Source organism: Vespula pensylvanica, chromosome 14 (genome assembly GCF_014466175.1).
Source record: "Vespula pensylvanica isolate Volc-1 chromosome 14, ASM1446617v1, whole genome shotgun sequence".
Lineage (NCBI taxonomy): Eukaryota > Metazoa > Arthropoda > Insecta > Hymenoptera > Vespidae > Vespula > Vespula pensylvanica.
In genome coordinates, this window is record NC_057698.1 from 607,635 (window position 1) to 632,066 (window position 24,432).

The window sequence follows — 24,432 nt, forward strand, 5'->3', positions numbered from 1 at the left end:
CCTTATGTTAATTATGTTGATATAAGAATGAAAAACATCAGAACATCACAATACTATGAATGTGTATTAACATGTAGTAGTATTAATGTAGTTTGACACATTCATATTTTAAATTATACTTTTATAAGTATTTACACTTATCATCAGACTTTTATATAAGGGATATACAAAATTAATATGTGGATTACTTTTGATAGATATATTTAACGATATGTGTGATAATCGGTGTCAGTTATTCCACAGAGAGAATTACAAGAAAGAAGAATTTTTACGTATGAAATGGTTTTTAAAGAATCAACAGAAACTAATAGACAATTTAGGTATTGCAAAGAGCACAATACAAAGTAAAATAAAAAGCAAAGAAAAAGAATTGCCAAAAAAAGATGAGATCGAGCCAAAAGTTTTGTATCAACTGATATTTTATGCAAACGTTATATATATTTATATAATTGTAACTTAAATTTGTACTTTGCCATATTACAGATAAGTAAGAAATACATGCCAACATGGAGACCACCTAAGCTTGATGGTTCCGTGAATATTGATATAATGAAACCAATAGAACCAGAGATACGTGCCATTCTTTATGAAAAAGGAGTTGAGAGTTTTATTTGCAGCAATAATTATTTTCGTAAAAGGTTAACAAATAGATTGAAGAGCGTATTATTATTTGTTGGCCGATATTTGATGGAATAATTAAAAATGAAGTTTGATTTTTTTAGATTACAGAAATTACCAGAAGATCGTTTTTATTTTCCCGATTGTACAAATTGGCTTTATGGATGGCGTCTCAATGATTATAGTTTACCTCCCATTAGCAAATTTGGTGCCAAAGCTGTTATACAGGCTCAATTTTATCAACGGACTGCATCTTGTCTACAGCGAGACCCAGACTGGTATCGTAATTGTCAAACGAATAATCCAAAAAATTTCAATGATTTATTGACTTATTGACTAGTACTAATTAGAAGTACTGTTAATTTTATTACTATTTTTATCTATTTTTATCTATAACAATCAATCTTGTTTTTCTACAAGTACATACTGACAAATTTTATCATATTTATCTAATTTTTCATTTGAAGTCTGATCCATTTGTTGTGAATAAATAGATTCTGAAGGTAATGCAAACTCGGCTTGCTTTGGTACAGAGTTAAATACAAAAGTGACAAACTTATGAAATTCTTGATTAATCTTATCAAATTTCTCTTTTAATAATTCATTATCGTTTTGATATCTTTCAGCAATTTCTTCGGTCGTATTTAATATTTTCTTTAAATCCAAAATAATGTCTTGCAAATTACAGAGTTTGTCCTAAAATAAAGAAATATTTGAATAGATAGTACTATCTTCTTTTGCAAAATTAAATATGTATTAGTTTGAAATACCTGGAAGTGATTCTGTATTTGTTGTTTTTCTAGATTAGAATGTAATCTTTCAAGGCAAAGCATATATATAATATTAGCCATATTCTTTGTCTCAAGTCTTATTTTTTGAACATATAATGATTCCGTTTTTTCTTTTCTCAGTTTTTCTATTTTTTTATTGTTTTTTATATGTTCCTTCCTGTATTAGTTATAATAAATTAAGTATATCATCACAAAGTGTGCAGAGGAATATTCGTGAAAGTACCTTAATATCTCATTAAAATCTGCTATTATATTTTCTATATGTGATCTGCGAGTTTGCTCAAATTCTTCATAAAGATCTGCTACCATATAAGACATTTCATTACGTATTTTACTTAACATATGTTGTGTCATATCTATACGTTGTTGTACCACTGCTTTCTGTATTTCTTTATTGCATTTAAGAATAACTTTTGCAAGTTCAGTCTAGTTATCAGAGTTATCAGAGTTAGCAGAGTTATATATTAGATGTATTATTTACTGATGCATATATAAATTCAAACCATTCACCTGTAATTCTTTCTGCATATTACATTCTATAGTATTAATATATTTTTGCCACATCATGTGGACCTTTTGTGTATTGATTTTAATCGCTTGACGCTTTTCAGCTTCGCATAAATATTTTTGATCGAGTAACTGCTTTCTACATTCTTTCCTCATATTTGCTTCAATTTCTGCTTTCCATTTATTTAGCAGATCTTGTCCTAAGGCTAATTATATATTTTACACAGTTTGTTCATTGCAATAATATCGATATGTAACAATTTTATTATTACCAAGTATTCCTAAATGTGTACATTCTTTAATTATATTATTATTTTGTGGTAAGCTTAAAACTTTTTTGCTTATTTGTGCACACGGTGAAATCCAGAAATCTCCGGATACATGTTTTAGTGGTGGTATTAATCCTAACAATTTTTTGGATTCCTGATGATCATAAGCAAATAGTGTTTTTGCTAATGGTAAACCAAGGTGAAGACCGACTTCTGTTTGTGTGGGAATTTCCTCTTGTATAGAATCTTGCGTGATTTGAAATATAAGTATATAATTAAAAAAAGATAATTATGTTAGAAATAATTTTTATATTTACATGTATCTAATAATTTATTAATATAACTTACTCATAGTTTTATATTTTTCTTGTGAATTTTTCTATTGAAAGCAGTGTTTACAGAGATTGAGATATATTTTATTTGTAATTTATATATAACATTCAAATGTTTTTTAGCAAACAAAACTAAATCTAAAGACTTGATATATTACATTTTTTGCATCTACCTGCCAACTGGATCTTACATTTGTAAATAAAAATTTGCAGAGCAATAAGTTAGATTCATAATTGCATAAGGTTAGATGAATCTATAATGATATAAAAAATTGTTTATTTCTTCCTTAATAAAAATTTTGACAATTATACTTACAATGATTTATCAATCGTTTTTCTAATTTTAAACTTTTCTTTTTTTTTCACGTCATAATTCGAATTAATCATCGAAAATAAAACAATTACAACGAAGATTCCACCAGCCATTTTTATGAGAAGAAAAAGATTCTCCGAGAATTCGATTTGAATTTCGCGCTGTGATGACGTAATACAGTAAAGTAAAATGGCTCCTGTTTGTTGAAGTTTTGCGAAATAGAACTTTTTAAAATAAGAAATTAAGAAGGAAAAAGCTTACTAATACGAAGAATATTAGATTGTTTTTCTCACCATTATTATCATCATTATCGTCATCGACATGAATTGAGCGCTGGAACGACGTTGTTAAAAAATTAAGCGAATTTTCGAAGCTTTGTGAATTAGACGAAGGATTTTCAATATAAATGAATTGAGGAAAAGTTTCAAGTACGAATTTATTTGTTTTTTTACCGTTATTACTATTATTATCGCTATCATTGTCACTATTACTGTTATTATTACTAAACTATCTTGTAACTATAACTATCACTATTAGTACAACTATCGCTATATAATAATAATAATAATAATAATAATAATAATAATAATAATAATTATTATTATTATCGCTGTTATCTTTTAGATCTCCATTCGAAGTACTTAAGGCTTTCTATCGGTTGGCTGTAAGAGAGGGGCACACATGGAAAGGCAAACACCCGCTAACGGAATTAATATGGGGTGTCTGGTTGACGACGATAACGAAAATTGATTTCACCCTTATACCCCTCTTGCTCGGGATCTATTCTCTCTCTCTCTCCCTCTCTCTCTCACATACACATACATTCTATGTTCTATCTTCCTCTTCGTACAATCCATACCACCAGTATGGGGATTCTATTCGAACGCACACTGATGTTCATGGGACACTGCGCAAACCAACAGAGACACGCCTCTTTTCTATCGACACGCCCTCATTTCCTCCTAGAATTTCCTTCTATGTACCAACGCGATTTCGTGTCACGTTCCAAGGATTTTCACTTCATACCTAATCACGATTTTTTTATTATCATCTTTTATCTTATTCTATTCTATACGGTATATTTTCTACATATTTTGTTTCTTTCTTAAAAAGAGAGAAAGAAGAAGAGAAAGGAGAGAGAGTATGTTTGAGTTAAGTTGTTGGAAAACAATAGAGATACTTTCTTATGTGTTTCTATATACAGGGTGAGCTCATAATTATCGTCTATGTAGTGATAATTTATGATTTTTTACTTTGAAATTTGTTAAATATATGTAAAAGATTTATATGTTTTATTTTGTTTAGATCAGTAAAAAGATTCTTTTTCATTTTAGATTGAATACGATTGATTCACCCTGTATATTCAAATGCAGATCTATTGGTTTCGTTTAACGATAGTATTTTATTTCTCTCTCTCTTTCTCTTTATCTCTGTCGTTATATAGACGCCTTTCGAAAATGACTTTTCACGATATTTCTCTCGAATAAATTTAGGTACCTATATAAAAATTTTTTTGAAAGATGACTATCGTTCATAGAAAAATGTAATCGTACCCGATAAGCGACATTAATGCTACGAATTTTATTCATTGTCACGCGCTAAAATTGAGCCACAACTTAGCAAACCCTGTGGGAAACCACTGCAAATAGTGCAACCCCCGTCGGCAGTGAAAAGCACGTAGGGTGATCCTCGTTTTTCAAAGGGAAGGATACATTTTATCGTCGACACTGACATTTTTCTAAACATTGATATCGTTTCTCTCTTTTCTAGATTTCTCTTTTTATTTTTTAAATCATTAACAAATTGAGGGATATGCTGGTCCGTAAGAACATTGATATTCCAAAACTGTGTCTGTATGTGAACATCCTGTATAAGGCTAAGGTACTCTTATTTCTATATAAATTACTAATTTATTAAACAAAAATTAAAAAGGCATATAAATCTTTTCTTTTCTTTTCTTTTCGTTTTAAGATCAATGTTAAAAAAATTTTGTATTCTTCTAAGGATCTTTTCGGATATGGTTTGGAAAAATACAGTCAAAAGTGAAGAATGGAAGGATATAAAAAAAAGAAAAGAAAGAAAGAAAGAAAATCAGGATCCCCTTATAGAATTTTTTTATATCGGTATGGCACACGCGACTTCCCTGTACGATCACTCGACACACGCACGTGCCGAACGTACGCCAAAAATTATTTTCGGATCAGTACACTCCGCTATCTATGAGACTGCGGTCCTATTAGTACTATTAAATAATTCATAGGATTTAAATGACTTTAAAATGATCTTCTTTCCCAGTGATACGAGTAACTAATACGATCTATATATACAGATCTATTTGATTTTTCATGCGTTATGTTAAATTTAATTTGCAATCAATGAAAAATCGTAACCAAAAGAAAAATTATTTCGAGACAGAGTTGTCATTTCTACGTTATATTTATATTTTTATCGTTTTTCGCTAATCGTCGTTTAACGAGATGATTATATAAATGTTTGAACAATTTTTTATCTTCCATTCTTCTTCTCTTTTTTTTTATCTTCTTGAGGAAAATCTTTCCCAAACAATCAAATTCCTATTAGCTAAATCCCTCGAGGAGTCAATGTGCAAGCTACGTAGAAAATACGAGAGAATCCTTGATTAATATACATTAGGTATGGGAGGTACGACAGGGGATATGAGAGGGGGTGAGAAATTGTAAGACCCTTTTCATTTCTCGGCAAGTGGCTATCACCAAAAAGTTTTATTGCGACACCACGACCGAAGTTAGTAGGGTGCTTATAGTTTTTACGCTAGGACGAATCCAAACTGTCGTCGTGTCAACCCGATTAAATGATAGCATCTTCCCGATGATGCTCATTCGAGCGCTATTACTACATATGGTTAAGCCAATCTGCGTGGGAGCAAATTCGTATTAAAGCGGAACTTTTCTCTTTGATTTATTTTTACTTCCTCTTATATAGGCTTTTTGTGAGTTAGTAATTTTGTCAATTTTTAAATAAATTTCTAATGATAATAGATATAACGGGAATTTTTCTATTTGTTTTTCCGATTAGTATAATTGTTTTAATTTTGAAAAAATTAAGTCCAGGAACTTAACATATATACGTTTTCTATTTGCGATCATGATAAATTTTACGTAAAATTTTATAGATTCTTATAGAAATTAAAAAAGAAATTACGAGCGCGAAAATACATAAGAAGGATTTTTTTCTTTTTAATTTCGTCTTCGAATATTTGCAGGTTTCTCTAATTTTTTGAAAAAATTACTAACGAAAGTAGAATCAGTAACGTACCGATAACGATTAGATAAAACGTCAACTGTCTTCTATTTTCACATTTTCGTTGAACACACAAGCGAGACATCTTGAATACACGTGTATTTTTGAAAAACAACAGGAAGAGGAGGAGAACAGTTAATTCTCTCTCTCTCTCTCTCTCTCTCTCTCTTTCCCTCTCTCGTAGGCACGATAATGAGAGTCGGAGATAAGTGTACTTAAATCACAAGTTTATTTTTTTAAAGCGGAACTTTTAATCCTTTGATGGGTCCGTTATTACCTTCGTCCATTTATCTTCACCACTTCGAAATGATTTTCAATACGAGTAGATATATCATTTAAAACTAAGCACATAAGTTAGAAAATATTTTTTATTTTTCACAAAGATTAAAACGTACGTGGAGAAATACGTATTATATTTTTATTATTAATTTCCTTTGTAAAAAAGGAGTGAACGAAGCGCAACGCGTATAAAAAGATTTAATAACGAATGTCCTCGGGTCGATTTGATTGGACGAGCGAGAAAAGCCGAGCGATTTCTCTTATCACGTCACATGCTCCCTTTTGCGGATTCTCTTTCTCTCTTTCTCTCTCTCCCTCTCCCTTTCCCTCTCTCCCTCTCCCTCTCCCTCTCCCTCTCCCTCTCCCTCTCCCCCTCTCTCTCTCTCTCTCTCTCTCTGTGGCGTTTAAAACGATCTGCTGGTGGACCGATAGAGGGAGGCTGGATGGACGCGTGTGCAAGCGATATGGGATGGTCCAAAGACGAGCTCCACCCATGGAGATCAAGTTACCAGAGATAGAGAAAGAGAGAAAGGGAGAAAGAGAGAGAAAGAGAGGGCGAGAGAGGAAGAGAGAGGGAGAGAGAGAGAAAGCGCGAGAGTGAGAGAGAGCTCCGCCTTCGTCGTACAAAATTTTCATTTTACCGAAGTCGGCTGTGTGCTACTAGAGTTGCAGACTTTCTATTAGTCAAATCGTTTCATTTGACCTCGTCGGTCATATAACTTATATATAGTGATTGATATTTGAAAAGTTTTCGACGGTGAAAATAAAAGGAAACAAGAAAAATTTTAATAATAGATGAATCATTCGATCGGAGAACAGTGTTGTTAATGTACGTTTCAATATTTTCGTTTCTTTCGACATTGTCCTCGCAAGGTCGATCAGTTCGACATGGTAAGATATTCGTTTGTATACAATTTGTTTTCTTCCTTTTCTTTTAAGGTCGAGATGCGTAGATTACGATTCAGTTGGTTCTTGAACGGCGACGGAGTTGTAAGTGATGAGAAATCGTAAAAAGAATTATATTCAATTACGACGACGTATATCTGTGAACGTTCACGAATTTGTGTAGATAAAACGAGAACGCGTGTGTGTGCGTACGCGTGTGTATGTGTGTGAAAGTGAATGTGGATGTGGATGTGGATTATTTACGGTATATATTTACTAGTATTCCGTCGACGCGTTCAACAAATTCTTCTCAATTTCCTAATCTTATCGTTAGAAACGCTTGTGTGAGTGATCGTCTTTCAAGAGTGATGTTTCAGTATAATATTTAAGAAATAATTAATAGTGCTTTTATATTTATTCGGCGGACAATTACATACATGCGAGATTCCTTTCAAATACAATTAATTTTTTCATTATCGATAAAAAAATTATAGTATGACATAGATCAGTAAAAAGTTATAATATACCTTAAACCATTGTAATTGCATCATACAAAGTTTAATTTATATTTCGTACTGATTAATTTTTGATATGATTTTCGATATGATTAAACACCTGATTTCCTATGAAAAAATTTATTGCTCATTAAAAAAATACATGCATATGAGCAGGAAACTAAAAAGTTACATTCAGTTATAAATCTTTGAAAGATCGAAAGAGAAAAAGGAAGGCATAAATCGTTGTTTATTAAGGCACGATCTGTAATTAAGATAGAGACGAGATTAACGGCGAACAATGAGACGAACAATAAACGTGACGTTAATTTTCAGCCGATGTTGACGTATAATGGATGTAACGGTGTAACAACGGAAACGGACAATGGTTCTCCTGCTGAATCATTTTTATCAGCCGAAGGAGAACTTGCCGAAGAGCCGGGGGATTCGCCGGGTACTCCGAGAGATACCGAGGAAGAGGCAACCCTTTCCGATGAATTTTATTCCCACGATACCGACGAGGAAGAAGAACAGGGAAGACGTAGAAGAGATCGTGCGAATTCCGTGAGAGAAAAAAATAAAAATACACGACAGATCTTTTTTTTCTTATTTTTTTCCTCTTTCTAATTACAGATTTACTCTGTCGCGTTTTATCTTTGTAATTTTTGATGTTTTTTCTTTTTTTTCTTATTCGCGTTACAAGAGATTATGAGATATTGTTTTATAATCGGCAATAATTTCATAGCTAGACGGCATTCCATCCTCTGGTAACGGTCAACTAGGCTCGCCCACACTTCGGATAGGAAACGTAGGTGTTAGGAAATTATTTACGAACAGTCGTGAACGATGGAGACAACAGAACGTCAGCGGAGCTTTCGCTGAACTTCGAAAGCTTGTTCCTACTCATCCGCCGGATAAAAAGTTGTCGAAGAATGAAATTTTAAGGATGGCTATACGGTCAGTATACCTGATTATCTTTGTAGATAGGAAATTTATCGAAAATTTTCCTATCGGTTTTTCACAAATTAGTAAGGGAAGTTTGCAAGTGAAGGATAAAAAAAAAAAAGAAAACATAAATAAGGAGAGGAAGAATGTTTTTCTATTTCTATAGATAATTTTTGTCATCAAATTATGTAAAATATATTTACAGATACATAAGGTTACTGAGCAACGTTCTCGAGTGGCAGAATGCTCAAGATCGAAACGGAGTGGTCCATACGCAGGATGGTGTCAGAATAAAATGTGAGGGACACTTTAACAACAACAACAACAATAACAATCATAACAATAACAACAATAATAACAATGGTATTCAAAAGACCAATTCTTACCAGACAAAGTGTCCGATTAATTTAACGAAACAAGAGAAGCAACAGATCAACGAGAACGCTCTCCAATCGTACAGAGTCCATTATCTCGGCCAACAACAGAGACAACATCCTGTCGGTCATCATGGCGCCTGTGATAAGAATGGCAACAACTTGCTAATGATCGTACCAGCTGTATCGTTGAACGAATTGTCGGCTTCTTCGGTTGATAAACACGTGGAGCCCTCGAACGTTATTTCTCAAGGTCACCATCATTCGGTTAATCATTCTTTAGGCTCTAATCTGATTCGTTCTTCGTTATCATGTTCGTCGTCGTCATCGTCGTCATCGTCATCCTCGTCATCATCATCGTCATCATCCTCGTCATCCTCGTCGTCATCGTCATCGTCGTCGTCATCGTCGTCGTCGTCGTCGTCGTCGTCGTCGTCGTCATCGTCGTCGTCGTCGTCGACGACGACGTCGTCTTCATCAACCGTTTCCAACAGAGTCAACAATTTTTCAAAATCCCAACAAATCAATTACAACGTATCATCTACGAATGGCTCTTTAGTAACTAATGGAAATAGTTCGAGTGTTGGACAAAAGAGATTACTTAAAGTCGAAAGACAAGACGACGAACAGTCTGGCATTGGTAGAGAGTGTAGATCGTCGTCGATCACCGAACATCCTGTTCAAGTGAGGAAGAGAGTTAAGGTCACGTTCGCCAAAGATACAACGGGGAGTTTTCGTCAGGATTTTCGACACGTCGAAAGAAAGTGAACATTAAAAAAAGAGAATCGATGAAGACCTGAGGATTGGGTGAAAAATAGTTTTTGTCGACTTTCTGTCTTACGGATTTGAGATATTTTTATTTCTATGTGATTGGTTTATCATCACATTTTTAACATTTTTTTTATATAATTATATTTTTTTTACAAGTAATTCGTTCAATAAACGTTCATTCTTCTTATAGGACAGAAAGCGTAAATATTTCCTTGAATGTAAATAAAAGAAAGACAATATTATGTGATTTGCATCGAAAACGTAGAGAGAAAAGAAACATTCATGAATCATCGTTTCACAAAAACTTTATTTATTTATTTATTTATGTTCGTTTAGCATGACACTTTTGTACATCCTGTGCGTGTGGCGTATTTTAAACCAGTGCAGTGACTTTTTAATTATTATAATATATAAAGAACGATCGATCACGCGCGTGCGCGCGCGCTTGCGAAAGAGAGAGAGCGAGAGAGCAAGAGAGAAAGAGAGAGTTCGTCACATCGTTTCTTTTTTCTTAATCGTTTAAAACACTTAGTTTTGTTTGTATATTTCTTACATACAACGCGAGTGTGGAATAGTTATTCGTTTCTTCTTGCCTTTTTCTACGTTTCGAGTGTAATGTGATTATGATGTTACATTATTTATTTATTTATAACTGTGGCGCAGTATCAAATGAGATATAGTATTCATTCAATTTGAACACAAGAAAAAATGAATACTTTGCGAACATATTTACTATATATATATATATATTTTTTTTTTTCCTTATTGGTTAACACTGTAAGAACGAAAGATTTCATTGTTTATTTTAATCAGTTGCCACAAGTTGTATATACGTATATACATATATATATATATGTGTGAATTATAATATTCATATTATATATTAAATATTATTTTATGTATGTATATATATATATATATACACATATATACTTGAAGGTGTATTAATCTTTAAAAATTCAACGAGTATTTCACGTGGAAAATACGACGATGAGACGAGCTAACGGCGCTTTAAACACGTAATAATACTATACATAATACGTAGGTATATAATAATAATAATTATTATTTCGTTTATATATCACTCACTGTTACCCTGATTGTTTCTTATTACAGGCACAAATTTATATATTTTTTCTTGACTTTTATGATTTGGAATCGTTTCAACACGAGAGGCACATTAATAATTCTATTACCTTACTTCAAACTTTATTTAATTTCTAATCTAAAGACTTTATTAGCCTCCTTCGCTTTTTCTTTTTTTTTCAGAAAATATCGATTTTTCAATATATCTAGCAGGACAACAAATACTCGACTCTTTCCAGCTTTACATCGAACGTTCCATTAGTAAATAATATTTGCAGAGAATTAACGATGTACACGTCCAACGACGACGTCGATATAATAATAATAATAATAATAATAATAATAATAATAATAATAATAATAATAATAATTCCGTGTGAAATGTTCAACGCATACACGGCGAGTCGAGGAGTAAGTGCTTCAGGTGATCATTTCAAGAAACACATTGAACTCTAATTGTATAATAAATCAGTATGGTTAAAGATTGATCGAACGATTGATCGATCTGCAAAGAGTCGAGAAAGATATATTCTATTATTTCCTTTTTTTCTCATATCCTCGAAATTTATTTAGAAAATCTTTAGAAACGTGTTCCGCGTTTGTTTACGTTAGATAGACCTTGTATCTGGTGCTGTCTCTCTTTTGACATTCAGAGATCAATCTAACAGCGACGACACGATCTGCGTTCATTTCGACCGGTGGTACCGGAGTGGCCGGTCTTCCCTCCCCTTGACTGAATGCTCTTCGTGGTGGCATTTCGAGAATACGCTGAGTCGATCTGCATTCTAAACTACCTCTCTTGCCAGTTGGATTAAGGACACTGGCATAACTAACGTTGCTCGTTCGTGAATTTCTTTTACTAGGAAACTCAACTTCGGCATAACTACCACGTGATTCCTGAGATCTTCCACTAGCGTCGGAGTTCCTTTTGTTTTCAATGTGTACGCGTTGTTCTCCTCTCGGTTGGGAACCCTCTTCTCTGCTATCCGATCGATAGCTGTTCCTTTTCCTACATTTTTCGTCGTAATCGTCCGACTGCGTGCGTCGGTTTTGAGCTCGTAACTTTTCGGCAGTACCGCGTAATCCAAGATCCTCCGAATTGCTATGCCTTTCCGTGAATTTCTTTGATCTTTCATCCGTGTCGCTATGGAAGATCTTCGATTCGTCCGTTCGATGCATTTGCGATCTCGTATCCTAGAGAATTGTTTTTTTTTATTTCTTTTTGTACGGAAAAGACTGACGATTTAGATATTACTTAGTAATCAATTCAATAATTAAAACGAAGGAATTAGATAAACGATTGAAAAGAATCACCCTGATTCGTAACGATCTGTCGTTAAATTCCATATCCTGACTATTTCTACGACCACTGGGAGGATGTCTCTCCTCCTCGCTACTACTTTTACTTATCCACGTTTCTTCGTACGGTCGATTCTTTAATCTCTTTGGCCATTCGTTTTCCGTTTTGAAATCGTAAAGATCTCGCATTCGTTGGCTCAATCTGTTAGCTTTGTCAAGTGCATCGGACGCGTCGTTGTTTTTCAAGCGATTTTGCGGAGTAATCTCCGACAAATCTACAAGATTCTATTAATTAGTTTCATAAAACGTATTAATAACATAATATTTTTTTCTTTAATTTCTATACCTGGTGTCGTATCGTTTTCAGTATTTCGTTTGGACGGTACAGGCGATGCAAATTTTCGCAAAGGTGTCCATTTTGTTGCTTCAGTTTTGTTTTCTTTTGTACAAGATTCTTCGTTTTTTCGTGAACTCTCTTCCACCTGTGCTTTTTTATCGGGATTCATTCGAGGCGTTGGAAACGGCGATGGATTTTTCGCGAACGTTATCCACCTAGTTGCAGCATTTTTCGTAATTTCGTAAGAATTTGTGAATTTCGCGAATGTCGACGTGTCACTGCGAAATCTGGCGCTATTTATTTGTGGTATCCATCTGCAAAATTATAATTTCTCGATAAATATTCCTTACATAATTTTACGATAGTATTTTTTAACAATCGACAATTTCATTTCAATTTCATTGTATAAATGTATATAAACTTATATATATATGTATATATAGATATATCCTGCTAGATTCAATTAATACAAATAATTTTTATTCGAAACATTTTTTTAAATAACGCAAATAACGCGTATCGTAAGTTGTAGAAATTTAAGAAACTGTGATGTATCAACGTGTATTTTGATACAATTTTGCCTACCGAAAGGGGTTTGCGCTAAAGTTAGTTCAGACGCTTCAACGCTAGATGGCGATGAGCTCGACGATCGATCATCGACAAGGAAGATAATGTAGGAATCTACAATTTAATCGATCCTACAAATCTTCGATTTAAAAATAAGATTTTGATCGATGAGATATAATAAGTCATATTTTAATTATTGATACGCAAAATTATTGAAGAAAGTATTTCAAAGGTTGCTAGAAATCGGTAAGACTCTTCCATATCGAATATCGATACGCCACTGTAACATTTATAGAAATAATTTTGTTTTATTTGATTAAAGTTGTTGAAAATAAAAAGTACTATATTTATAAAAATATATATATATATATATATTACTATAGTTATCGATATTTGTCGATAACTTTAATCAAATATAGAATATTAATATACATACAAAATATACAAAGAAAAAAATACATACAACACATATATTAAAAATATTAATGATCGAAATGAAATGAATCAATGATGACAACCTGGATGAAATTCTGATATCACCGCAGTCAGTATGTCTTCGTTCTTCGGTATATTTTTCTTTCTTGAATATAGTAACGTCAGTACTTCGACTACGAGCAGCTGCTTGTCTACCATAAAACTTAGCTTTTTCTTCTTCTTCTACTTCTTCTACTTTCCTTTCATTTGGCAGATTCCTTTTACGTTCATCCACTTCCTCTGAGATCTTACTCGAAGAAGTTTGTTGCCACTTTATCGAATCGCTTCTCACCGTATTGGAGCTACTCTCATATCGTCGTTTATCTTCGTCCTTCGAAACTTGTGCCGTTTTTTTCAAACTCGTTTGACCCCGAGAGACATTCTTTGCCAATGGTATCCATCTTGACGTATCTAACTTACTAGTATCGGCAACGTCAGTATGTCTTCTTCCTTCGATTCTTCTTTCGGTATATTTTTTTAAGCAATCAACATCGGCACTCCGACTTCTCTGACTGCGCGGTGATCGAGATGGTCTTCGTTGACCGCTGCCCGTTGGGCCGGCCCTTTCCTAAAATCACAATTTTCATATTTATCGACTGATTTGTTTATCCAGTATTTTTTAAACATTTCGTCGATTTATAAATTTAAATAAATGTGATCAGTATTTACAATAATCTATAAGTACGTAATATAAGCGACGTAATTATTTACACTGAGCAGAATATTCATATATATATATATATATATATATATATATATATATATCGATCGTGTATTTTAAAAGATATTTACTATTAATTAATAAAAATATTGACCAAATAAGTAGATGTGTTATTAATTTTCATTTATGCATGTCAAAAGAGACATTTATCAAATATTTCATGACTAACGATTTATAACGTAGATATATAACCTTCCTATAGCACGGTATCTATTCTGAAAACATGATTTCGAGGTAATACGTTACGAAGTGAACTATGTTATATTGCATGTGTATATATATATATATATATAGCTATAATTTCATTTTGTACACATAACTTTTCAGATCTATATATTAACTTTCCAAGTCATCTATCACAAAGACTTTAAAGAAACTTGCAACTTCCAACTTATGTTTCTTCTTACCTAAGTAAGATGAAGTCTCGCGTAGTCGGATATGTGCAAAATTCCATGCTCGGCAGATGCGATGTGTAAACTAGCACCGCAAGTTCTTGGATTGATCCAAGAATTATGCAATTCTGCTATTTGACTGCTGCATGCTGCTGCTGGATCTCCACTCGATGCGAGATAACCGCTCCAAAATTCGTTCCCTGTAAGTCGACTGCAATTAGGGATAAGAATTCGTTACTACGAATCTGTCGACGACGTTCGTTTCGTTTCGTCGTTGCGATTGATAAACGGAGACGGTAAATTTCCAAAGAAAAAGATCAAAAAGAAGAAAGAAAAAAGAAACGAAAAAAAAATAAATTAAATTAAAAAAGATCAACAACCTGGTAGAGCGTTTCCGTCCCAAGCATAAGTTACGATCAGTAACTTGCTTGCATCCGTCGATCTCAATAATTTACTATGAGGTTCTCTCAGAGCAAAATGGATCTTGATATCTGAAGGATCATTAATTACGTTAATTACAAGCTCTCGATTCAGATCGGACGCGTGATAACAAAATCGATTAGCGAACCTCCAAGATAATCGCCGTTTCCTGTGTTCCCACATTTCTGTTGTCTAAAGTAAGCGAACATCACGTCTGATACGTATTTCAATTTCTTGTTCATCTTTCTAATTGCTATCTCAAAGGTCTTTAAGAAATATATTTCTTGATCTTGTATTATCTTCCATGTTCCTGTAATTTTTTAAAACATGTTATACACCTTTATACTTTCTACATATTTATTTATTTATTTATTCTAATCATTTTTAATATAATTTTAAAGTTAAACGTTTCTTCTTTAATTTGAATCGTATGAGCTTATATGCGATTCGCTAGGATAGTCAGACGTTGTTACGATCATTTGCGGAATGGATCGGTGTACTAATACATATCAATTAATTTCGTGTGTGCATTCAACCTCGATTTTACTTCGTCGATGGCGATGGGTATTAATTTTGTCGATATTAATTATTTCATAGCGTTCATATCTCATGTAACATATGGTTATATATAAATCTCTAATAAATGTTTTAATAATTTTTACTAATAAGATTTCGTCGACGCGATAATGATTTCATTATAAATAATAAAATTCTTGACCTTCGATATTTTACGTAATAAAATTTATTTTATCAGAATTAAAAATAATGTATGATAATATTAAAATAATCTTTCATTTTTTGATAAACAATTCTCTCTAAAAATAATTTGAAAAGCTATTTATTGATTTAAATTCCAAATTTCGATTGGAAAGGTCGACGTTTTTTTTCTTTTTATAACATTTCTCCATTCGGTTAAAAATAAAATAATCAAAAGGCATAAATAAGAAATCATGTTCGTTTACGTACCAAGACCGAATCCAACAACGTGAAGAAAAGCAGTGGTATTTTGTTTTTCGGCTCTAGTATTCGCTTCTAGAAGTATTATTTCAACCGATAGAAGAGTTCTTTTCATGTAATTTTCAATGTCGAAAACTGTCTGGCTCGTAAGCGATAGATATCTTTTATTGTCTTTAGATTTAATACGCTTCACCGTTTCCTCGTAAAGCGGATGATAAATTTCTCCGTAAAAATTCGCCCATATAATTCTAAGCCCACGCTTTTCTTGTGTCGTACCTTCGACGTTTGGACCGTATCTATATCAAGGAAAAGGGATTGCATTACTATGTGCGATCATATCATAAGTATCTTTGCTGGAAGAATTATTTTTTAAAGTTAATCAAAATATGATATGTCGAAGCATAGATAATTTTTAATTATCTATTGTCAAAATCATTAAAGATAATAGGAAAAGGAAAATAACGTTTAAAAATATCGATATGATTCTTTTAATCCCTTACCCATTATCCATATTATTTTGTAAAGGAGTTATAAGTATATCTTGATATTCCATAACTCGTGGTTTCTCGAATCTGCATATAAAAAAGACTATTAACAAAATTTTTTTAAACTGTTGATACACACACATATATATATATATACATACACGTATAAAAGAAAGTATAAAAAAAAAAGCAAGTGCAGAAAGAATACCGCTTTCGGCACTGTTTGTTCTAGTCTAGTTGTTCCAGAAAGTTGTACAACTTTTTTTTCCCTCGACGAGAGAGTAGGAGGGTGAAAATAGAAGAAAGAAAGAAGGGAAAAAAAGGTGTAGCCGTAACAAAAAGCGACACCTCAGAGGCTAATTTTTCACGTGCTCACTTTCGTGATTAATTGTACGAGTTAGGTATATAAACGCGAACCTTGCTCCCACGACGCCCATAATAACGCCTCGGGGCTGGACGGAGTCTGGATCACTTGTTACTACTCCCCTATTTTCTCGAGAACCGTCGTTGATGAATTCCGTGTGAGATGAAACTACGATCATTGACGACAATTTGATTTCGTCGTAGGACAGGCACTTTGTCAGGACCTAGAAACAACGATCGCTATTTACGTACATATTTTGTTCGTACGAACTTGTATAGATTTTAAAAGGAAAACGATCGATGTAATAATTTAAAAAGAAAAAAGGAGAGAAAGATTTGAGATTTATCAGGTCGATCAATTTTAATTAAACGAGAAAAAGGAACATTTTTATCGAGGTCGAGTAAAATTTTCTTTTTAGTTTATTTTTTTTTGCTTCTATTTTTATATTTTTATATTTGTGCACTCACCAGCGGCTCTTTTTCATAATCCGTTCCTACGCTCTCCCAACCGTCAACACCGGTCTTTCCATCGATGAGCTTGTATCGATCGTCCGAGCCAAAGAAATTGACAGCTCTTTTTTCGAGAAGCCGTTGAATAAACTCTATAAGACCCATTTCTTTGTAAAGAGCTCTCTCGATCGCACTACCATATTGACGTTTGTGCTTTAACCATCGCGCTATTAGCGGTAGCATGGCCTCATGGATCAATGGATACGCCGAATTAGCGTTTAACTGAAATAAATTTTTTTTCAAATAAGTGAAAAGTGATCCCAAGGAGAAGGAAACTTTTTAATTAGGAGGCAATAACACCCGACTCGTTTGATCGATCGTATTAACGATGGGAACTTCTTTTCAATTCGTCCTTCCTTTAATCTGAACTTTTGACCGAATATATTTCAACCGAGTGTAAGGAAAGTAAATTATAAAGAAAACAAAAAATAAATAATATATAAATAAATGTATGGAATATTATCCAGATAATTTCATATTATACACGAACGTATTATATAGATAATTGTTACGTAAAGTATACATATACAATATTACAAACAAAAAGAAAGAAAGAAAAAGAAATTCTAAATTCTAAAATTAGATTTTGATTGGATCTTTTTTCGTTGTTTTTTTATTAATACTGACCTCCAATACATCAGCACCGACACCTCTGTCTCTTAATGCTGAACATCTGACGGTGTTTATAGGGAAATTGATAGGGAAGGTCGAGCTACGTTTGATGATATCCGTTATGGTGGTTTGAGATGGAATCGAAACGTCGAGGCAATTCTTAAGGAGATCCTTCGTGTCGTCATCGAAAGGCACACCATTGGGTGCTCCCAATGTGTTTTCCCATGAGATTTCTGGTGCTTCTTTCGTCAAAGCTTGCTGACGAGTTTCCTCGACTCGTCGGTGACTCTATTGAGTTTAGTTTCGAATATAAAGTAACAAATATTTTGATATAATTATATACATACATACATATATATATATATATATTATTTCTGATAGATAAAATATAAATTCGTTCTGTTAATTAAATTTTTCGAAATTTACTTGAAATACTCATTAAAAATACGTAAAGGTTTATATCTATCAAAGTAAATATTTTATTTTCATTTTTAAATATTTATAAAAAGTCGTTGGGCATCCGTCGAGCAACAGTCTTCTGTTAGAAAATAAATAAGTATTTCATTTTTTAATTATCAAACGTCGAGTATCGTTTTAAAACATCTCTGAACTCTTGTACGTGTTTTATTTTTTTTTGTAATGTATTTATATATTTTCAACGGAACGCTTAGTTTAATAATACGAGACAGAGAAAGAGAGAGAGAGAGAGAGAAAGAGAGAGAGAGAGAGAGAGAGAGAGAGAGAGAGAAGATCTTTCAAAAGTTTGAACTTTAATTACAGGATTCTTTCATTTTTATTTTTTTTTCCTCTCCCATCCCATTTGTGAGAATTTATCAGAAGGTTGAAAATGTAGTTTAAATCCAACTGAGGCGGATTCTAGATTTATCGCTGTCGTCGTCGTCGTCGTCGTCGTCGTTGTCGTCTCTCTACGCGCATTTTCGATTATTATTATTATTATTATTATTATACACCCTGAAAATCTTTTCCCCTGCAGCGTCAGACATCGTAGCGTTTCAAGATAAGAAGAGAGAGAGAGAGAGAGGGAGAAAGAGAGAGAGAGAGAGAGAGAGAGAGAGAGAGAGAGAGAATTCGTGCAGGGTGAAAGCGACACAAAACTTTCTGCCGAGTACTTAAGAAATACTGAAGTAGTACGTCAAACTCGCGTAAGAATGAGAACGAACTTATTTTCTTCTCTTTTTCCTTTTCTTTATTTCAACTTTTTTTATCCAATATTTCGAAATTAGATTATTTTCTTCTTTATCTTATTTCTTTGTTGCTGATTCCATTTATTATTATCCGTAAATTTATTTGAATCTCAAGAATAATGCGAACGACGTTATTTCGCTTTAATTGAAGCTTAATTTTGTTTCTATTATAAATGTTTTCTCTATTATTAATTCAGATATTCTATTGCAAATTTACGTTGTTAATGCATATATATATATATATATATATATATATATCGAATTGTAAACATCAATAAAATCAAATAACTGAAATTGCGTTTATTCGAATCAATGAAATTCGTTTGAAACATCCAACATTCCATCCAACATTGTTTTACTTTAATAGCAAACATACTATTCCAGTTCATGTACTTACGATTAATTTCAGTTGAAGCAGAGAACTGAATTTAATGCGATGGAATATATCTATATATGTTATTTATACGGAGAATAACGTTTCCACTAAACTTGGAACTATAAGGTTCTTATCTCGTTCTTTATATTACATTTCATTTTTCTTAATTTTTTATATCATAACTTTTTATATCATTTAAAATAATATAAAAATCATGGGGACGTATAGAAGGTAAATATTTCAAGTATTTTATATTTGAAAAAACATATCACTGATCAAAAGAGTATTACCAGAGTGAAGGTATCATTTTTACCTGTACGTGTAACACATATACTGAACACTCCGAAAAAGATTTTGTAATCCGATATGTTTTTTTTCGAGTGGATAGGACACCCTATGCGTTTATCTTTTGTCACTCTTTTTATGGAATATATTACTGTCGTATTAAAAAAATAAGAAAAAAAGAAAGGACCGACGAAATTTTTTCAGTTATCCAACGTACGTATCTCATGGGTAAAATGAAAAATCCTACGTCACCGTTCACATCCATTCCTTTTCATCAGCGTAAAGATTTTTGTTAGGATTCCTTGGAAAAGACGAGCATGAGGGATTTCCTAGAGTAATTTACTTTGTAACGTTTCACGGGAAAATGACATTATTGATCGAACAAAATGGGTTTCTTTTTGTTTCTCACGGATACTTTGTGATCTTAAGATTTTTGTCTCTTTAAAGATCGGCAAGTGATGTGGGAACTTATGTGTGTGTATGTGTGTCTATGGACGGGCGCGTAATTGTGAGGCTTCTTCGACAGAGTAGCTTTACTCGATACTATCACAACGTAACAGTAGCTTTACAGTTGAGTTCATAGATCTTAGATATTGGAACGTCGGAGAAGGTGGGTCGTATCGGTTCGCTAGTCGTAAGAACCCAACTCGTTTGTTAGTTTATGTGCAGTCTTCTGTGTATATTTCCCAAGTATGGTACAACTTAGAATTTATCTAATTTGTTTGGGATCCTAAAAAAACAACCCTTTGAATTTGGTTTGCTTTTACTAGAATAATTGTTTCTGGAGTTTCAGCATACGACAATCTTGGTGAGTCCTTCCATTTCTATAATTATGATTTTCGTTTCTTTTTCCTTTTATTTGTTTATTTCTTTTTTATTATTATTCGATTTTTAGGAAGATCTTTTATGCAAATATTACCTCGATTGTTGTTTCGTCTGATCTAGTTAATCTTAGATTTAACAAATAAATGACTGATCCACTGGGCATATTTATTGAATTCGACGAAAGTCTCTTTATTATAAAAAGTTTTCCTATTGGCTCTCCATAATAATATCAAACGACCAGAAAAAGTTCCATTCTTTTCCCCCATACGCTTTAAATAAATTGCCTCGAACAAAGCCACGATAAAGGTGGAAAAGTCTTTGAATCTGTTTCTTCGTGGTTATGCAAAGTGTAGTCGGCCATCGATATTCCTTTCGGAAGATCAAAGGTAGCAGCGGTTGACGTTAGGTTCACGCACAAACACGAGAATGTATTGTGAAATTTCGTTTTAAATAAATAAACATATATATATATATATATATATATATATATACATGTAGGTACATACAGGGTATATTTTAGTATTAAAAAAATTATTTCGTTGAAACGAAATATATATATATACACACAAAAAAAAATGATTAAAAAATTTGATTAATACTTGTTATTTTTAAAAAGAAAAGATCGGAAGACCGCGATTTGAGATTTGTATTAAAACTTGGAATAACTTATTTGTGCAATTTTCATGAACACTGGCAAAACAACAAAATTAGATTCATCTCGGAAACAATGTCGGACGTGACAAAAGTTAATATAAGAAAGTTTTTATATTTTTCTATTCATAATACGTTGGAATATTATGATATGCCCTATATATATATATGTATATACCGGAGTATACATAGTATATTCACTTCAGTTGCTTCTCATTACATTTTCTCGTAGAAGGAAAAAGTAATATAATAATGGAAAAATACGATCGCAAATGATATCATATTATTATTATTATTATTATTATTATTTTTTGATTTCGTTATACTTTGAGAAGATAATTTGAAACTGCACAGAGAATGAAAGCTTATATAAAGTATTAATTAGAAACGATATATAATTACGAGCGCCTGTTTCTCATTTGTGAGAAAGTTAAAAGCTTGGAAAAAGATTAAGGAATAAAAAAGAAAAAGAAAAAGATACAAAATAGAAACGCAATAATAGAGAAAGTATCTTTTGAAAGGTTTCTCTTGTCGTGTTGTAACTTATTGTTCGTTCGTTCGTCGTTTCATTTGGCTCGTTTCTTTGTCGTTAACATCGACATTGATTATTTTATTACATACGATCGCTGGATATGTATTACATACGTACATACATATGTACGTACTCTCAACGCGCCAAAACTGATCAACTCGAAACGAATTTGTATCGGGTCGATTATTCCCATCGCGCGCTATTTACCGCGCGTTTGCACGTGCTAGAGAGTTGATCGTTAATGTACGCCTGACCCACCATCATCTTTTCCACTTATTGCACTTACATATACCTACGTTTACGTGCATACGCACGTATGCGTGTTAATACATTCAAAGAGAAGCATATTTGATTCGAAAGTAATCTTCGTTCGCACGAATTAAAAAGTATTACCGTAGAAACTTTCTTCATTTTCTTTTTTCTTAGCTTTTCATACGCATTTCATATAATATGTTGAATATTATAAAGAAAGTTTTGAAAGATTCGTTTGATATCGCAATTGATTTTGATCCCATTTCGAATGTATGCCCCGAACGAAATCTCGTCGATTGAACGACAAAAAGATCATGAATGGTATCGATCGGGTCATTCATATTGCAGATTCATTGAAATCCAAGCTCGTACGCTCATAAGTATTGTAAATTTACCGCCAAATTCGTCGTTCATTGAAGAATTTCGCGATGATGATAGTGCGTGTCACGGTCAGAAGATGGCACTTACGGTGCCGTATATATGGCGGATCGATATAAGAGAGTCTTCAATAGTAACGCCGAAAATCGAACGGCATGATTTTTGCCGCTGCAAAGGATCCTACTTTTTTTTTTCTTTTCGGTTTTTTCCTTTTTTCTTTTTTCTTGTTTTTTTTTTTTTTTCTTAATTTCTCTCTATCTCTCTGACAAAAGAAAATATAGTTTATTTATTTATTTATTTATTTATCTATAATCCTCGACGTAGAAGCATAGTCAATGGGGGGAGGGAGGGTGGGTAGAGCTTTTTAAAAGATAGGAATAACGTTTCTATCGAGGAGAATCAGTGGACTTTGGATTACCCACTCTTCGCCAATGATACTCTTTTCGTTGGAGAAAAAGGATCAACGTGCATTCGTTCGTTTAATCTCTCCCTTTTGCGACGAAGACGACGACGAGAACGAGAACGTCGAGAACGAGGACGACAAAAACGACAACGAGGACGACGAAGACGACGATATCCACGGACGTAGAAAATTTCAAACGATTTTCTTAAGTATCACACAGGAAAAGGTCATTTTCTTTCTCTCTTTTCTTTCCATTTTCATTCACATATTCATTTTCATTTTTGCCTTTTTCTTATTTTTTTTCTTTTTCTCTTTCCTTTTCAGCATCGTTCGAGTATCATTGCTCGATGGAAACCACGAGAAGGTGGTGGGTTTGCTTCCATCGGGAGGGGATAGGAGAAGGAGTAAAATAGGAGATGGGAGGATAAGGTTTTAAGAAGGAAAAGGAGGAAACAAAGGGAAAAGGATAAGCTTGAACGACGTTGAACGGTGATGGGAAAATGTCACGATTCTTGAAGATTTTTCTCCTGCGTCTAAGCTTGGAATCGTTTTATGCATATCCCACGGAAGAGAGCATATATTTTTTGGGGGAGTATACAGGGATAGAGTACACAGGGAAGGGACGCAGAGAAATGGAAGAGAAAACCTATAAAACGTCGAGAGGATTTCACGGTCGGCTGACGTAACCGATAGAACATCGATCGGTTCGAATATTTAAACAATTTTCTTCGATTGTTATCTAACAATTCAGTTTTACCTATTGATTAATTAATCGATCGATTAATTTATATGCATTCGATATTAAGATCAATCCGAATCGATATTTTTCTTCTGTCGTCATCGTCGATCGAAATATATGTTTCTTCGTTTTCTATTCTTTTTATCAAATCTCTTTCGCATCGAAGTTCGAAGTCGAATAGAGAGGCCCCTTGTGTATATCTCGAAGTAACGGTGTCAGATGAGAACGAGAATGACAATAAGGATAAAAACAACATCGCTATCATCGCCAATAAAAATAATAACAGTAGATAGATACCGGTTGAACACACATCACGGGAAGCCTTTAATTAGAGATACTGTTTTCGCGCGATTCAATTATCCGTATTAGTTATCTCCGTAGACTAACTTTCACAAACTAGCGTATGCGGGATATCAAGCTTGGCGTATTTCTAAAGCGACACTAATTAAAATACGGTATTCGCTATCGTATGGACGAACACCAACGTCAACTGTAACGGGAAAGAGAGATGAAATATCGTTTGACTTTCGTTTGAGAGAGCTCATATAATACTTTATATAGAGTATTCGATTTTAAGCGAATTTAAACGATCATTCGATCGTTGATTTTTGGACGCCGATTTAATTAGTTCTTTACGTTGATTCTCGCCATTTTTTCTTTTCTTTTTTGTTCCCCTTTAAAGCAATTTGCGAACAAACGTACATAC

At 33.1% G+C, this 24,432-nt stretch overlaps 5 protein-coding genes across 11 annotated transcripts in view; 2 read left to right on the forward strand and 3 right to left on the reverse strand.

Annotated features, from left to right (window-relative positions):
• The first annotated feature begins 86 nt into the window (after window positions 1-86).
• LOC122634322 (protein ATP6V1FNB-like) lies at window positions 87-1,166 on the forward strand. The gene is made up of 3 exons (XM_043823146.1): window positions 87-400; window positions 484-638; window positions 723-1,166. The coding sequence occupies exons 1-3, from the start codon at window positions 212-214 to the stop codon at window positions 952-954; spliced, it is 576 nt and encodes a 191-aa protein (XP_043679081.1). The 5' UTR covers window positions 87-211; the 3' UTR covers window positions 955-1,166.
• LOC122634320 (uncharacterized protein C6orf163 homolog) lies at window positions 1,011-2,591 on the reverse strand. Its single transcript, XM_043823143.1, has 6 exons — window positions 2,534-2,591; window positions 2,189-2,431; window positions 1,920-2,122; window positions 1,633-1,835; window positions 1,389-1,566; window positions 1,011-1,314 (listed from the first exon to the last, which is right to left on the reverse strand). The coding sequence occupies exons 1-6, from the start codon at window positions 2,535-2,537 to the stop codon at window positions 1,018-1,020; spliced, it is 1,128 nt and encodes a 375-aa protein (XP_043679078.1). The 5' UTR covers window positions 2,538-2,591; the 3' UTR covers window positions 1,011-1,017.
• A 1,618-nt stretch (window positions 2,592-4,209) lies between these two features.
• LOC122634319 (putative uncharacterized protein DDB_G0277255) lies at window positions 4,210-10,983 on the forward strand. 6 transcript variants are annotated; one of them, XM_043823136.1, is made up of 5 exons: window positions 4,210-4,532; window positions 4,601-4,711; window positions 8,104-8,331; window positions 8,513-8,724; window positions 8,918-10,983. In XM_043823136.1, the coding sequence occupies exons 2-5, from the start codon at window positions 4,643-4,645 to the stop codon at window positions 9,852-9,854; spliced, it is 1,446 nt and encodes a 481-aa protein (XP_043679071.1). In that variant the 5' UTR covers window positions 4,210-4,532; window positions 4,601-4,642; the 3' UTR covers window positions 9,855-10,983. The 6 variants fall into 6 exon arrangements, with proteins under 6 accessions (XP_043679071.1, XP_043679070.1, XP_043679069.1 ...); XM_043823134.1 differs by lacking the exons at window positions 4,210-4,532; window positions 4,601-4,711 and adding exons at window positions 6,790-7,217; window positions 7,328-7,617; XM_043823135.1 differs by having other exon boundaries at window positions 4,211-4,711.
• A 309-nt stretch (window positions 10,984-11,292) lies between these two features.
• On the reverse strand, window positions 11,293-14,694 carry LOC122634202. Its single transcript, XM_043822906.1, has 5 exons — window positions 14,683-14,694; window positions 13,665-14,188; window positions 12,589-12,893; window positions 12,258-12,517; window positions 11,293-12,137 (listed from the first exon to the last, which is right to left on the reverse strand). The coding sequence occupies exons 1-5, from the start codon at window positions 14,692-14,694 to the stop codon at window positions 11,547-11,549; spliced, it is 1,692 nt and encodes a 563-aa protein (XP_043678841.1). The 3' UTR covers window positions 11,293-11,546.
• LOC122634318 overlaps window positions 14,101-24,432 on the reverse strand; it is a 33,347-nt gene continuing 23,015 nt past the window's right edge. The window contains exons 2-10 of one of the 2 annotated variants that reach the window (XR_006328361.1): window positions 18,096-18,368; window positions 17,427-17,690; window positions 17,013-17,182; window positions 16,611-16,682; window positions 16,120-16,406; window positions 15,302-15,463; window positions 15,114-15,224; window positions 14,749-14,944; window positions 14,101-14,188 (exon numbers count right to left, since the gene is read on the reverse strand). Coding sequence is in view for 1 of the 2 variants with exons in the window: in XM_043823133.1 (XP_043679068.1) it covers window positions 14,749-14,933; window positions 15,114-15,224; window positions 15,302-15,463; window positions 16,120-16,406; window positions 16,611-16,682; window positions 17,013-17,182; window positions 17,427-17,690; window positions 18,096-18,368 (1,524 nt within the window). In the remaining variant the exon portion in view is untranslated. The remainder of the gene's footprint in view (window positions 14,189-14,748; window positions 14,945-15,113; window positions 15,225-15,301; window positions 15,464-16,119; window positions 16,407-16,610; window positions 16,683-17,012; window positions 17,183-17,426; window positions 17,691-18,095; window positions 18,369-24,432) is intronic. The other variant, XM_043823133.1, reaches the window with a different exon arrangement.